The following is a 17,224-nucleotide window of genomic DNA, read 5'->3' on the forward strand; positions in this document are numbered from 1 at the left end:
GGGAAAAAAATCACTTTGAAGACATTGGAGTAGGGGGACTTTTGTGTGAACGATAACAAATGATGTACTTGGAGAAGGTCAGAAGGAAGAACACAGAAAAAAAAATATGCATCTCTTACGCCTTTAGATGAAATGTTCAATTTTGTCAGACATAGCTTTCAATGTCACAATGCCAACAGACGGCGTAACTACTGCATATATTCTGAAAAAGAAACATTTGAAAACAAGAAGAAAGATACATTTATATGGAAATTTCAAATTCAGCTGAATAATTGATTGACTCAAATCACCCAAACAGTTGAAACAGTCCTTGCTCTGTGAAACCATAACTATTTAGCAAATATCCTGTGATTGTCAAGATGCTTTTCTTTCAGCAGCACTGCAATAATGGATTCCTCCGTGCACACAAGACAATGTAATCCACATAAACAAGTTATTTCAACTTCTCAAGGTTTGTTTTTTGTCTGCCACTCAGCACGACAAACAACCTTCAAATCTCCGAACACATACGCAAGCACACATCCATGGACAAAATGTGTTTTTGTATGTGTGTATTTGTGTTTTTAGGCACACAGCCTTTGATAGGATTAATACTGATCAATAAATGCATCTGTAACAGGATTAGGACTGGAAAGATGGTGACATTCAAGGCACTGTTTGGCACTTGATTTTCACATTGTGTTGAGAAAGTCATGCTCTGGTATATTCTGAGAGATGAGATTGATGTTTCCTATTTTTGAATTTAGGATTTAATTTTCCTTGATGTGACTGTGTTGGGGGAAATTAAGGTGAGTTACACGAATTATGTGTTCCTCACAGGCTAAGGTGACTAAATTAGTCAAGCTTAGTCGAGTCGGTATCATGCTGTAAGATTTGAAAGTTGCTCACATTTATTTTATTTAATGTTTAATGGCCTTCTGTCACTCTAGTTTAGCAATTATTTGATTGTGAAAAGAGAATAGGTAATATTTGTTACAATTATTTTCTTTTTCTTCAAGGTGGGTGTTGTCAGTTTGCTGATTAATGCTGTTCCTTCTTGAAACTAACTCACGATTGTAGAGTGCTTCTCAAAAGTTTTACCCATAGTACTACATCAAAAAATGGTTTAAAAAAAAAATGCCACCATCATGACCAACTAAAACATATTTGCGTAGTAGGCCAAAGTGTTCATCATAAGTACACAGGTTTTATTCCAATAAACCACTGTAAAATGGGGCAGATGAATTTGTTGTTGATAAAAGGAGTACAAATTAGTTAAATGAAAAATGTGCCCCAATAAATATTTAGAAACAGTTCTTTAAGATGAAATGCTATCATACTACACTAAAAAGTTAAATACAACTGAGCGACTAGGAGAATAATTTGTTGACGTACCACCAGAGTGAGCCTACTTAGCACAGTTTAAATCAGTGGTCTTTTATCAGAGCCAAGTATTCTGACATGTTCTGTGTGGTAACAGTGGAATGTCTTCCCAGTGAGGACTCGTTTGTTAAAGGTTACATTGTCAAGCCTATCGCACTTAACCTGACCTTTAATATCCTAACATTATCTCCATTTATTACAACAAAAGAGCCTATCCATTGAGGTCATGTTATATCTACATGTTGCTGGGCTGGGAAGGCAATTTCAACATCTGCCTGTGTGGGAGCCTTGCAGTTTTATTTTTCCTGAGTTCTCAACTGGCATCCTGCCCAGGAATGCTACAAAATCTGGGACTAACCAGGCAACTCCAGATAAAGGTTATAAGCAAGGTTAACTCGATGAGTGCAGTTCAGGAAAAAAAACAAGCTCATGCGGGAGGACTCTGGAACTGTCCAGTAAAAGTGAAAAATGACAAAAAGACCTCGACGTGTGAAAAGTCTTAAGTACTTTTCGGCACCTGCTTTGGCTCACAATGATTTTCAAACAGGAGTTTCATGTATTATAATCTGGGATTATAAATCTTGAGTGAGGACTCATTCTCGCAACTGGAATTGTCTTTTTTTTTTTTTTTTTTTTCAAAGACTTATTCTTGGTTTCTGTGTTTTGCCTTAATATACCCAATGAGCTAATTAAGACTAAGTCCAAAGGTGTCCATAAGCCTAATCATTGGTTGACTGTGACCGCCCAAGATTTCCAAATGAGAAACAAACTTGGCTAAGAATTGATAATGGAAGATTAGAAAATATAAATATAGAGATCAGTGTTTTTTTTTCTCTTTATTTTATTTTTTCAAAGCAATGTCAGAATATTGTTATAAGAAAAAAAGTCAGATATCCAATTAGACAGGACTTGAATAAAACTGCATGTCGTGTGTGTGAAAGCACTCACTTCCTCATGTAAAGACTATGGAGTTCATTTACAAAGCCGCTAACATCAACTCCATAACTGCAGAACGACTTCTGGCAATTTACATGCCAGACATATTGAAATTAGTTTGCACATGGTAGAAATATTTTTGGGTAAAATTGTAGAGGTAGCATAGGGAACAGTATCGGGGTTCAAAGCGCTTACACCACTGGGATCTGAATTATGGCCTCAGGCGTTGCTGTTGGCAAAAAAAGAAGAGGGTTCAAGGGGGGTTTAAAAAAGGGAGATGAGCGGTTTCGAATGAGGCTCTTTTTATGTCTATAGAGTCAAATAACTAGACTGCTGAGTTGTTAGATATGTCGAATTGCACCAGGGGAGAGTAAGAGAGCTGGGAGACACTAACCTGAGATTAGAGGTACCTGATCCTCGGCATCAAGCCTCTGCTATGATCCGCAGACGACTTCTCTATTCTGGCTCTGATTCCCCATCACTGTACGGGATCGTCCCTGTCCAGCTGGTTGTGTTGACACTGATTGACACTGGTGCAACAGTCAATGTGTGGTTGAACCTTTCTATTACAAGTACCGCAAGGGGTGTCAGTAGCTCAGGCGGTAAAGACATTCCCATGGGGCCTGGGGATTCACTTGGAAGATTCACAGAAAGGTAAAGAAGTAAAAATTCTAAGATACTTAATGAAATATTGAACAGTTGGACAGTTTAATTTCACCTGTAAAGTCTACGGTAAATTTTAAATGAATCCTGAAATTTCAGTATATGTTGAATGTTTTCATCATTTTCTGCCAAATTGAAAAGAACAGAGCCATTCAACAAAAACATAAAGTAGACAAATCATATTTGTTGGGGGGGGGGGGATGCAGAATAAGGTGGCGGGCCAGAGCTGTGTCCCGAACTTGACACTTCAATCTTGCGATTCATCCTGTTCAGCAACACAATAATCTTTGGGTGGATCATTCCAAAGACAAATAATATGAATATCAAGTCGGTATCAAGGTTGTATTGATACCGGTGAGATGAGATCACTACAGTGGTTTCGTTCCAGTCTAGTATGCACAACTGTAGTCTCGTCAAACAGGTGGTAGCAATGTTGCCGGGCTTGCTGCTTCAGTCTCAGTGCCAAGCAGGCGCAATTTAATAACCCCTACCCCACACCCACCGCCGTCTGCCGTGTGACTGAGCAGCACTAAAAAGCAAGCAAGCAGCCGGCCGGCTCGGATCTGCTCGCCCACCAATATGTGTACAATGCGTGCAAGAAAGACAACATCAAAAGACAAAGTTGATGCGGAAACGACTCTTTTGTGATAAATTTCCTAATTCCCATTGTTATAGTCTTTCCGAAAAGTAAAAATGAAACTCCCTTTTTGAAGAAGGTTGACAGAAAATGAGGTTGGAGTCAATCGTTTGGCGGAAGGTCATAACATAAAATATTTTACGTGTCACATTTTGGATTCCATATTGTTTTCCGCCACATAAATCATATATATACTACTACTATATTTATATCTATACTATATAAAAAGTATTATTTATACTTGTTTTTGTCCTGTGGGAGGAAGCAGGAGTAATTGGAGAACACACTGGGAAAGATTTCAGAGCTTTCCTACTGTGAGCGAAGGGGACTCATGGCTATTACACATCCACTCAGCTGCTCCACAGGACTCACTTTAAGATTTCCATTTATTTATTTATTGTTTATAAACTAAATTGATTGTATTTGTTTGCCAAGAGGATGATTTATAGTAGCTCTTGAAGTTCTACTTCTACTGATGATTTGATTTCCATGTACCATAGGTCATTTGATAAATGACTGTTTAAAAAAACTGAATTACAAATTGGTGATTTTTGTTTTTTTCAATTAGTTTCTGGGCCTCTTGCCCACAGTATTTCTGGCCAACCTTTTCCTATTGTTACCCTCCCATTTATATTACTGCCCTGAGTTACCCTAAATCCTACGACTGCTGTGCCTCACACAGCTGTGCACTTTGATGGCGTTTGCTAATGTACTGTAAATGGCATAAAATATGTCAAGCTTAGTCCTCTGCCAGCTCTCGCTTTTACATCATTTTTACACCATTTTCTGAATCCGCCATTTATTTATATGAAGGCAGATGTGATTTTATGTCCTCTGCTCGGCTGTATAGTGCTGCTTTGGAATCCAAATGAAGCTTTGATTGAGAGATTTCCATGAAAGAGGTGTTGTGTACGGGGTGACAGTGAGTGTGAAAGCACGTCCAAGAACGACTGGGGATGTTGGGTATTCGGGGCGGAGGGGGGATGTGATGCGCTGTGGGCTGTCTGGAGCTTGATGATGTACTGCTGTAAAAGTGGAAGTCTGGGAGAGGAACAGAGGATATGCCGCTGTGCTTTTAACTCAGGGCCTGTCCGTGATGTACAGACTGTGCAGGCAGTCAATTTCATCCGACGCACTTGCCTATTATAAAAATCACATACCCGTTTTAAAACGCGCAATAGTTCCTTCTCATTTTCACCGCTTAAGAGACATTTTCTACACCTCTCCTGAAAATCATTTAAGGGCAAATGCCCAAGAACGGCTTTTGGGGGGATTCAGATCAAATTAGAGCAGTTATTGCCTGCTTACTGCCTCATATGCACTTAAAAATAGAGTGCATGCTTAGCTCTCCGTTGCCATGTGTAATGGCGTCTCACAGACTGAAATGGATCTCTTTATCCTTGTTTGTGATAGTGTCCTTTTAGCAGAGGTGTGCCATTATGTGCCAGTAGTTCCTGTGACTCCTTCTCTGTCAGTGCTTTCTTCGTCACCTCGATAATGCCTCATTCAAACAGCTTTGCAGCATTTGAGGTTACCTAGCCTGAGGGGGCCTTCCTTATCACAAGTGTACATATTTGACTAATGCAGCATAAATGACCTGCACAAATGGCTAAAATCTGGGCGAATTCAACATTTATGATCTTCACTCTCACCTACCTGTTTTTATGGGAGAAGCTGCTGACAGTTTACAACCTACTAACCCGACAGGTGTTAAGTTCAATAGTCCCCCAAGGGCACTACTGAGGTTGTTAAATAGCTATTCCTTTTCATTATTATTTTTTTTTTTTACCAGAGTGTGGAAATATTGAAAGCAAATGAAAGCACTGATAGATTTATCCCACTGTTGACGTTTAACCAAGGTTGGTTTGGCAGACACTAGAAGAAAATATGAATGTTGTGTGTCTCGCATTGAATCCCTCCATCATCCTTTGAAAATGACACAACGGCTCAGTAACCCTCCTCTGAGCTGTTACCTCTCAGAGAGCCGTGACTGCTTCAGTGCAGTAGCATTTGTGAGGTGGTGGTGGTGAAATGCCTAATGAATACACAAAGGCTTTGAGCGGATAGATTTTTCAACAGTCTGAATAAGTATTGATGAACTAACTTGACACCAAATAAGGATTTATGCGCAGCCTTTTAGGCCTATGTTTTGGAATAAGTTGAAACAATGCCTACTACATCTTATTGTTAATTACACGGACCAGTCACAAGTTTTACCAAGATATCTAATGTGTGAGCCTGTATGAATAAACAACCTTGAGAAGGATAATGACTTCACTTGCGATTTGGTGACATATTCATATGATTGCCCTAGTTTTGATCCACCCATCCATCCATTTTCTGTACCGCTTAGTCCCCACGGGGGTCGCGGGTGTGCCGGAGCCTATCTCAGCCGTCATCGGCGGGGGACACCTTGAACCGGTTGCCAGCCAATCGCAGGGCACACAGAGACAAACAACCATACGCACTCGCACTCACACCTAGGGACAATTTGGAGTGCTCAATTGGCCTACCAAGCATGTTTTTGGGATGTGGGAGGAAACCGGAGTGCCCGGAGAAAACGCGGTCCCCGGGGAGAACATGCAAACTCCACACAGGCAGGGCCGGAGGTGGAATCGAACCCGCATTCTCCTAACTGTGAGGCGGACGTGCTACCCAGTGCGCCACCGAGCTGAGTTTTAGTATTTATGTTAAAAATAAAAAGTTTATTCCTATAGCGGAGTTCTGCACATTTTACTTTAACAAAACTAATGAAAACTGAAGCTAAAATGTACTTAGTTTCCATTAGTGATGGGAAAATTAACTTCCAATTTTGAACCTGTTTTTTTCTCCACTCCTCGACATGGCACTGTTGGTTCCACGAAAGGTTTTTCAGAGATCTCATTTATCAAGAAAGATGGCAAATGCTACAAAATAATTAATTGGAATTTGTTTATCTCACGGAAATATTATTAAAACCTGCAATACGAAAGCCATGTTGCAATTTTCAGGTGTGTACACAAAAACAATGTAATTCTACGTTGAAGGTACAAAAATATAATCTTAGCTCGCTTGACAATAGATAAGACACATCATATTTGTTAGGTTTACATGCATTAATGTAAAGGCACTTTGTGTAATGGCCATGGCTGGGCCGCTGTCACTTGTGATTTAACCTGGCACTTTGGCGGTGGCGAGCTGCTACTCCAAATCAAGGCTAAGTGGAGGATTCATCAGTGGGCTGTCGAGATGAAACACTCGCCCAGCGGGGACAGGGAGATGAGGCCCTGATTGGGACAAATATGTCTCCCCCTGGAGTCAGCTCTCATTCACCGGTCTGCGCGCCATCTAAAAGAAAGAGAAATGTTTTGATTAGGGGTCTCTTTCAATGTCACAGCAGCTCACAATGAAGAACGAGGTGAGGCTGTCTCTGAGGGAAGCAAATAGTTGAAGAGGATGAAAGGCAAATTGTTGTCTCCACTCTAGGGAGGGTGGGGATTTCACAAAAAGCCTTACTGTTAATGGTGCCACATTCCTTCTTGAAGGAACATTTCAATTTGGTGTTTCTTTTGCTGTGATGAACTATTTCTTTTCATAGTCAGTCAATTATGTTACAGGTAGTGCCAGCTGTTATCTTCATAGCAGGGCATTTTCCATGCCTTTTAATTTACATGTGCGTCACTGACACACTCTATATACGTAGTATGATTATATTGGCGTGTCTTTCATAATTGATAATAAATGTAATATTTCTCAAACAATAATGAGAATACACCAAGTGAATAGTTAGAATTTCAACTCCAACAATAGAATTGAAATCATTACGTAGTTGCTATATCCTGTGAGAAATGGAGATTTTTCTTTCCAGCATTTCAGTCTAATGCATTTTTGAAATTCTTTCACTCTTACAGTGGTAACCATGCATTCACTCAAATACTCCTAAACCATCGCCCATTTGTAAGAAAGCATTAAGCCTCTGTAACACAATTTCTTTTCAATAGAAGCAAGGTTTAAAAAAGTAACATAGGAACAAGGATTTAAACATGACTGAAGTGTCTGTGCATTAGATGTAGTATCAAGCCCCTCAATGCATTTTGATCCATATTATCCATTCATTCCCATTCAATCTATGTCACCTTTAAACAACTACATTCTATACCAGTGAAATATTATTGAAGTGGCATGATGCTACATGTCCCGTTGAACCAAACAATTCTCAATTTTAAATCATTTTAATCTCCTGGGACCTTTTGAAAGGCTCATCATTCCTTAATGAATATGAACAATCCCAGTGGCCCCTCAACATTTTCCTTCTCACAAACAAGTTTTCCTTGCAAATCCTCTGGTTCCTAGATGCTCGGTAAACACTTGCGTGTTTGCTCTAGGGCAATAGCCCACGTGGAATTGAGTCCTGCCAACAAATGCTACCACAAATACTCCAGCGGGAGAGGCAATGAAGAGGTGTAAATTGACAAAGAAATGATGTAACGATAGAGCCGAGAGACAGAAAAGATGTTTCCTTTTCCATCAGAAGCAATCTCCTAAACGCCTTATACTTTCTTTGGCCCTCCCTCATTTGCATCCCTTTTATGCTCTCCACCCCTCTTGCCATTAGGTAGAACTAATGCCTGAAAATGTACTGTCGTTTTGAAAAGTGACTGGATTAATTTCCCTGCACTCTTTTAATCAATAGCTACCAAGAGGGGTTACGTGGCTTCCATTTATGCTAAATATAACGTCTGAATAGTTACTGTGGAGACAAGAGCTGTGCCTTTATGATAATAATTACAATCAGCGGTGAGACGAAGATCACATAAGCCCGGTGAGGGCGCTTCTCTCCTGCCAGCTTAACAACCTTAAAGGCGGGTGCACTTCATGCAAAGACTTACGGGATTTGTTTGTTTTATGCTCTTATTTGAGGATTTCATTTCAATGGATGCCTTATGACCTTTGGAACAATATCTATGGAAGCGGTCTGAAAAAATGCAGCCGGAAGAGATGTAATAATCCATTTGCGGCTCATGATATTCAAGTCTCTGATGTCCATGGAATCTCACTTCCTCTGGCCGCGTAGCTAATGATAAAGTGTGTGCCTCGGAGGCCCTCCTGCTGTTGCCATTTGTAATTTATAGAAGTCATCATCTGAGGTGATTCATCTTGATTGTGCCTTGGCAACTGTCATGCACCACTAATGCACAGTGTGAGAAATGGAATAAATACGACTTGCAGCAGCACGCGTGTTTGTCTTCCCAGCGTCATGAATTTGCATTGCCGCTGACACATTTTGCTCCTAATGACAGGCGTCATATTCCAGATAGGCCAATTGTGTTATCACTCGGCATTCAACGTGTGTTACAAGGGGATGGGCAGAATGGGAGGATTTAAACACAATGATGAGGAAGATAAAGTCACTACAATACATGTCTGCTCTAATGTGAGCGATAGGGCCTCGTGAATTATTCATAATAATTAGCCATTGTTGTTGGCAGCTACATTGAAGCGCTCAAATTTTGATGTTAATGAGTGTAACAAAAACCTAGTTTCACTGAAGGATTGGGCCTTGTTCCATATCACAGTTTCTGCTGAAAGCTTGGCCAGAGGCAGATTGGAATGTTTTCAAGTCCAGCTTCAGAATTGAATTAGAAATGATTATAATCATTTCAATAAACACCACAAAGGATGTAAAATGTGTTCCTTGGCATCTTTCCTCTTGGTGGCTTGAAATTTGTCCGGACTTGTGTATATTTTATTACTTCCCAGCCAGTGCTAATGGCAGTTTCTGGGCTTTGTTTGGCCTAAACGTTTACCAATGCAATTTAAAACTCCCATTGTGTACAGTACTTGCATGCCTCGTGCTTTTGTTATGGCTGGCAAAGTATTTTCATTTGAGGCATGTCACTTTCATCAGAATTATTGACTGCTTTTACAACCGAGTAAATATCAGATCGGCACTGCTTCATTGTTTGTTTTTTTCATGTGCACTTTGTAAGCTTATTGTGTTTGATCAGAAACTCTTTGTAAATTGGCCAATTTAATGAAAATGCCAACATATAACGTCCAAGGCTCTAGCCTGAACGGCGAATGCACGTGAGTGTTTTCAAAGGCAACGCATGTATTCACGTCAGAGGTCATCATGGTTCGTTCAAGGTCCCAAATGTTTGCCAAACTTCCGCCTGTACTTTTCTTGTCGCAAGAAAGTTTTGTTCAAAATGACTAAAACCACCATCTAATTAGTAGTTAACAGGGGTGGTAATGGCCATCGAAAATTTCATGTGAATCCCAAACGGCCGGTCATCTCACGGCCATTCACCCCACGCCCCACGTATTGCCGAAAACGTTTTGATGTCCAATGAGCCCCCTCCCCCCGTACACAGTTATGTTTCATTCCTCAATAATACGTAATATGAATGGAGTGTGCTAAATATCAGTAAAATAATCTTATTTTCATTATTTATACTTTTACTAGCACATGGTCACAGATCATCAAATATGTTTAATTAATAAGAATTACTGGTTAATTTATGTGATGAGCCCATGCTCCTGCACACTGTAATTTTATAATATCATAAAACGTAATTGACGGAAGAGTAAATTTAATGGCCCCAGATATGGTGAATGTTCCAAATCTTTTTTGAATGAATGGCAAAGGTATACTTTCACAAACATGAAAGGATGGATAAAAATTGCAGCCGCACTGATTTTGCTGTCCATAATTACGCGGCACAATCAGAATTCTATGTGCAGAGTGGGTTGATGCACACTAATCAGGGTCTAGAGATTGAAAGACCAGGATAGACATTTATGCCTCAGTGGAAAAGAGGGAAACATTGGGAGGGTGCAAATTGGCAAGCTTTAGTCACAAGAGACATATTCATATGAAACAATAATCCCACTTTGAAAGTATGTGTTTTTGTTTTCTGTGCAGTGTGGTTCAAACAAAACCTGCTGATGCCCCTGCTGCGAAAGATTATGAAGTTTTTTTGTTATTGTTTTTTTAGTATTGTTCTTCCTGCCCTGTTGTTTATTTCAAAGCTGAAAACAACCAAGTCCTGCAATCGTCTAGCTTGTAAATTATCCCCTTAGATGTATTCGAAAGCCATACCTCCAAATAGCTGTTAGTAAATAGCGAGAGCAGGGGGATAATAGTTTTTGATAATGATCTTGGCCTAAGCTTTAGTGCTGCATGGCCACATGGTGCACAGGCAACATGCAGATTATTTCTCTGGCCTGAATGTGTGACTATAAACATCATTTCCAATCTGAATTGATTCTCTTCAGCGATGAATTTGGGGGCATTTAGCCCTAAGGAGAAAATAGCCCTGCCATGTGCTGAAATGGCAACAGCTATCCAACAGCAAACAAATTATCTGAAGTGAAACAACAACAGGCAATGCAAAGTACTAGCTTGTGTCGCAAATATGGGTGTGTGTAAAGTCTGCAGCCCACAGGAATAACTCCTTGTCAACATTGTTAGGCCTTGATGTCCATCCACTTTGGATCATCTGGTTGATCTGTATGATTACTGTGATTAACATATTTAATTTGACATTCAATTGATGCAATGAACCACTTGTCGTTTCTTACAATTTGTAACTTGCGATCACTGTTACAGATGGATTAGATCAGGCATGTCAAACATACGGCCCGCGGGCCGGACCCGGCCCGTTGGATGATTTGATCCGGCCCGTCATAAATTTCTGAGTATGTCAAAAAAAGAAGCGAGTCACTAGCTCATTTCTATCAAAAGTTATGATTCTTTAAAATAAATACAACTCAAATGCTCCCTCCGGCCGCTAGAGGGCAGTAGATGTGTAAAAGAGCTCACGTCCACCATGCGGCACTGACACGAGTTAGTACCAGGAAATAAACATTCGCTGGTTAAGCAGAGGTGTAGTACTCAAGCGCTTCTTTGAGCTACGAGGCAAAATTGGACAGTTTATGGAGAAGAAAGGACGCCCAGTAAAGGAACTTTAATGCAAGGAATGGGTGCAGGATCTTGCCTTCATGGTTGATATTACGCAATACTTGAATACACTTAACACTACATTGCAGGGCCGTAACAGAGTAGTCACTCAATATTACGACAGCATAAGTGCGTTCAAGATGAAACTGTCACTGTGGGAGACGCAGCTATCCAGCGGTGGCACCACGCACTTCTCATGTCTCACAGCTGTGCGTCCGAAGGCACCGGATCGTCCCGATTTGGATAAATATAAAGACAACATAACAGATTTGCTGCGAGAGTTTGAGCGGAGGTTTCAGGTTTTCAGTGAACTTGAGAACAAGTTCGGCTTTTTTCGCTCGCCATTTACAGTGAAGCCTTCTGGTGTGCCAGCTGACATTCAGCTCGAGCTTATTGACTTGCAGTGCGATTCCGCTATGAAGGATACATTTGGGTCCGTGGGATTGGATACGTTTTATCAGTATCTTGTGCCAGGTTACCCCAAATTAACAGCCATGGCTGCAAAGGTTCTCTCCATGTTTGAGACTACTTATCTTTGTGAACAGGTGTTCTCCGTGATGAACAAAAATAAAACAAAGCAGCGCTCAAAGTTAACAAATGAACACTTGAATGGCATTGTTAAATCTGCTGCTACTCAGGATTTGACACCTGATATCGACCCACTTGTAAAAGCAAAAAATGCCAAGTTTCAGGAGCCAGCAGCAGCAAGTAGACTGCAGGAGTGCAGTGAGAGAGAGAAAAAAGTGTGATGACACGACATTTGTTTGCACGCATGAATACAGATCATTAAAAATAAGATTAATCTGGTTTCATATTAAAGACAATTAATATTGTGCAGTATATTCTCAGCTTCAGTAGGCCCAGCCTAGTAGTTTGAGCTGATGTAGTCTAATCTTATTGCCCATGCACTGCTAAAACCTTTATTTTGTAATTTTATTTATTATTATTTCAAAGCAGTATGACAATTAAGGCAAAACATTTTTTTTCATAGCTCCCACTTGAGTTTGTTTAGTGTGGTGAGTTGGTTCAGGTGTAAAACTGCATTCACTCAACTGTTAAAATAAACCAGTTGTTAACACATTCAATGCCAAACATGAAAATCATTTTTTTTCTCCATTGTTTGTGAATAAATGTGTTATGCCTAGAAAAGATCCCTTGTCATCCGTGATTATAATATGTAGGGTAGGCTACAAATGTAGGCTGAATGATAAAGCATAGTACTGAAAAACAAAGCTAAATAGTTGGAGTTGACATTATTTTACTGATCCGGCCCACCTGAGAAAAGAAACTCTGGATCCGGCCCCAGAGCCAAACTAAGTTTGACATGCCTGGATTAGATGGAAAACAAAACAATCAAAAACTGTTGAATTATACGATGAGTTATTCAAATCTAAAGGACATTTTTGAATATTTTGGGCAACAAAAATAAAACACTCAAAAACTGTTATTATATTAAAATATGCCCCACAATGAGTTATTCAAATCTAAAGGACATTTTTGAATATTTTGGGCAACAATAATGTGAAAATATTGAATTGTTGCAAAGCTAATACGTGATAGCTCCCAACGTATGTACCGTAGTATGTATAAGGCATGGGTCATTTATTCATTTATTTCTTCATTTATTAAGGCTTCTGTTGGACTGGGCATATTCGCGAACATTGTTTTGAGTCTGCTTGAATAATTGTATTTATAGACAATCATTTCATCATTTTCTCCCAATATTAACCTTTGATGTAGATGTCCATCAACATGCCAGTATTAAATATTTCATATAATGGCTGTGCTGATCTCCTGCTGTTTTATGGCAGAATCATTTATAATCTTTGAAGATTTAATCTGCGGTTACATCAAAATCCATCTTTGAAATGTTGTTCTAAATATGATTGCCTGTGAATGACAAAAAAAGCAAACTGAGGACTATGACCTTGACCGTCTTTGTGAACTAAATAGGGTTGGCAAACAGATCATTGTAGAAATCTGTGGGGTTTCTTATGGGGAAAAGGTAACTGTGATGATAGATAATGTTTTATCAAACACATGGAGGAAAAAAAAGCATAATGCATGATTTAGCAAATCCAAATTGCTGAGGAAAACATTTATCTGATAGTGTCACTAATCTCCTCTCCCTGTGGGTGGTATATGCACATGAAGTCCTATTTGTGCTGCTTTGCACACATAAACCAACAAGATTGTTCTGTTCTGTAGACTCTCAACTCCTGTAATCAAGAGCCCCTTGCAAATTGGAAGGTGTGATCATATCCCGTTGCAACTGCCTATCCATGGCCATTTTTCTCTCTCCAACCTCATTCGGGTTGCTGGCATGCTATGGACAATTGGAGTTGTTTTTGGACAAAACATCGTACACATTGGACTGGCTAGCCAATTGCGGCCATGGTCATTTTTTGCATTGACTTTTTTTTAGACAGTAAGATCACATAATTCCCCAACCAGTTTTCACAAATCTTTGTTTAACCATAGAGATTGGCCAAAGGAAGGAGGGGGGGGGGGGATAATTCCCTCAGCTGATCACATTGGGCCGCTGGTCTCTTCCAGTGAGGTTGTTGTAGACTAGTGAGTGTTCCATCACTACTTGAGTCCACTTTCACTGATACACTTAAAGGCCAACCTGGGTCATTTAGTCAAGGAGTGACAGCAATTGTTTGGATTCCAGTTAAATCAAGCAGACCTCAATATCCATTTAGCTTTCTCAATGTTGGCTTCAAGGGGAATAAACTGTGTATTTGTTTGAAGAAGAAAAAAGAAAAACAAATTGATTGTGTGATTTTGTGTGTGTGTGTGCGTGCGTGCGTGCGTGCTACAGATGGAATGGAGCAATGACCAAATGCAGCTTGGACCAGGGTTTATTGAGGGGAAGTGAGGTGGGCAAACAAAGACACAGGCGGGATAGAGACTCACGGTCAGCAGACAGGCAAACAGAAGTCCACTCGGACAACAAACAGATTCCGACCGTGAGCCTCCACACAAGACCGGGGGGAAATGGACGAGTAGGACAGGAACACTAGGCGGGGATACGGACAGAAAGCAACAGTAGACGCCCACCAGGAGAAACACATGGGCACGGTTTAAATACGGTATTGGCCCGAATATAAGACGGTGTTTTTTGCATTGAAATAAGACTGAAAAAGTGGGGGTCCCACGACACGGACGTGAACACGGACGTGACAGCGTGCCATTCTATTTTACAACGATGCAGCTGTTTTAGACATGTGTTTGTATTGAATATAAATCTAAGGTGATCTCTGTGGCGTAAAAATCTTAAGACATTTTTTTGATCGGCAGGTTACTCATAATAACACCACCCTCTACTATTGTCTGTACACCTCTTCACCATAGCGGTTCCCATTAACAAGCACTCTTCCGCTAATGGAGTTCACTGCACACCACTTTCTGCATGAATACACAGCAGTTGAGTACAGCAGCAGTAGTTAGTTAGTGCACAGTTAGAATACATGGGTGCTACCTTGAGTTAATGTATGCCGTTGGAGCACTGTTGGAAGATGAGATGTTGTTATCTGCCGTGTGCACAAGCCCAGCTCGGCTGTATGAGGAGGACAGCCTTCATAAATGAACCAGTTTGAGGTGGAACAGCTGTCTCTGAGTCTGCACTTCAATTCTGAGATGATGCTTGACACCCTGGATGCTTGTATCTCATCTTTGCATCATGAAGAGCCACATAACTCATTTGTTGCTTGTCCTCAAGAGTTCTTTTGACATGTGTTTGACAAGAGATGTGTGTAGACCTAGAAAGTCACGTGTTGCATTCCTATTCATTTCCCCTTCATTGCATTGAGCCATTTGAAAGAAAAAAAAACTCATTCTGAATTATCTCCTTTGGAAAAAAAAATGTAATTAGCCTAATTTTCCTTTAATTTATTAATTGTGTCTTCAGGTGGAGAGTCCATGTTTTCTCAGCAGCCACAGGACTTGGTGGTAGTGGCTGGCCAACCTGTGACATTACCATGCTCTATCCCTGGTTACCATGGAATTGTCCTGTGGATCAAAGATGGCCTGGCACTCGGTGTTGGCAGGGACCTCTCAGGTAAGGACCACATATTGTAGGTCCCCTGAAGAAACCCATAATTAATAAATTATGTGTGTCTGTGAGGACAGAGAGAGAGAGAGAGAAAGAGAAAGAGAGAGAGGAGAGGGAATGATGAACACACACGCACGCATACACGAGCGCACCCACACAATCAATGAATGTCTCATCTGCCAAAAATACACTTGTAGACGAGGTGTTACATGGAATATCAATTAGTACCTCACATTACCATTAAGAACCAATTGTTCAATACTGCCTCCCTAATTATTGTTATTTAATTATCTAGTATTTTACAGAGACGCTACAAACGCCTAAACCAATTGCACTCACAATACATCATGTTTGCAATCCAAATTAATCTGCTTATCATCTAATTTAGGTAACAGATAGTGACCGCTTTACCGGTTTTTCAAAGATTTATGCATATTCAGACTTGAGAGAAAGCGATCACACATCACCAAAGATCCGAGCAGTGACATACTGAATGAGAAAATCCGTTGATGCATTGAATACCCAAATAATTTAACAAATTGTTTGTTAAATTACTTTACCGTACTTTACCGAGGCGGCTCGGTGGCGCACTGGCTAGCACGTCCGCCTCCCTGTGTGGAGTTTGCATGTTCTCCCCGTGTCCGCGTGGGTTTTCTCCGGGGACTCCGGTTTCCTCCCACATCCCCAAAAAACGCGCTCCAAATTGCCCCTAGGTGTGAGTGCGTGTGTGGATGGTTGTTCGTCTCTGTGTGCCCTACAATTGGCTGGCAACCAGTCCAGGGTGTCCCCCCCCCCCCCCCGCCTACTGCCCGATGACAGCTGGGATAGGCTCCAGCAAGCCCGCGACCCCCGTGGGGATAAAGCGGTATGGAAAATGGATGGAAATTACTTTACCACATAATATGCTGCATACGGGTGCTTGGAAGTTAGCTAATTAATTAGCTCATCCTTCAGCAATGCCACCTAAGCATAGATGTTTCCAACCCATTTCGGTGGGATGTTTAAGCACCACTAAATTGAATCCCAGCCCCCATAAAATTTAAGATTTTTTTTCGTTTTCTGTATGTGCATAAAAAAATAAAATGCATAACCACGCTGTACTTGGTTGAAACGTGGCATTTTAACAACGGAAATATAGCTTCACGGTGCAGATGTGTGCTTTGCCATGTCGATATAACTCAATGGAATCTAGGAGAGACCGGACCTCTGCCAAGGCAACAATTTTAATTTGGATGAGCACCAATTTGAACCCTTTCCTAGATAACCATCTCCTACATAATGGACACCTGACTTTTGTTATTTCCATCCATGCATTTTTCACTGCCAGGGCTCATTTCCTTCTCCAACAGGGAATTGATTTTTTTTTTTTTTTTTTACATGCTTCTGGTTACAATTAAAAGAAATGGATTTGTGATTAAATTACCTTATAAACAGAGATTGGTTTTGTGGTTCCCATTCTGTTTGATTATAACCCTACTTAAACTTTACATTAAAATGTTGAGTCAACTTGAGAGAACCCAAATTGTTAGCCTGCAACTTATAGTCCAAAAAATACTAGGCCTACTATAAGCATCTGGTAAAGGACAAACTTTTCTCAAATGGTCATCTACCAAATCTATGTATATAG

The 17,224-nt window shown here is 40.4% G+C and overlaps 1 protein-coding gene across 7 annotated transcripts in view; it reads left to right on the top strand.

Annotated features, from left to right (window-relative positions):
* The window catches only part of kirrel3b (kirre like nephrin family adhesion molecule 3b), a 156,654-nt gene that overhangs the window by 78,190 nt on the left and 61,240 nt on the right, over window positions 1–17,224 (top strand). For all 7 annotated transcript variants that reach the window (XM_061281821.1, XM_061281823.1, XM_061281826.1 and 4 more), the window contains exon 3: window positions 15,454–15,603. In XM_061281821.1, the coding sequence (XP_061137805.1) occupies window positions 15,454–15,603 (150 nt within the window). The remainder of the gene's footprint in view (window positions 1–15,453; window positions 15,604–17,224) is intronic.

Source organism: Syngnathus typhle, linkage group LG6 (genome assembly GCF_033458585.1).
Source record: "Syngnathus typhle isolate RoL2023-S1 ecotype Sweden linkage group LG6, RoL_Styp_1.0, whole genome shotgun sequence".
Taxonomy (NCBI): domain Eukaryota; kingdom Metazoa; phylum Chordata; class Actinopteri; order Syngnathiformes; family Syngnathidae; genus Syngnathus; species Syngnathus typhle.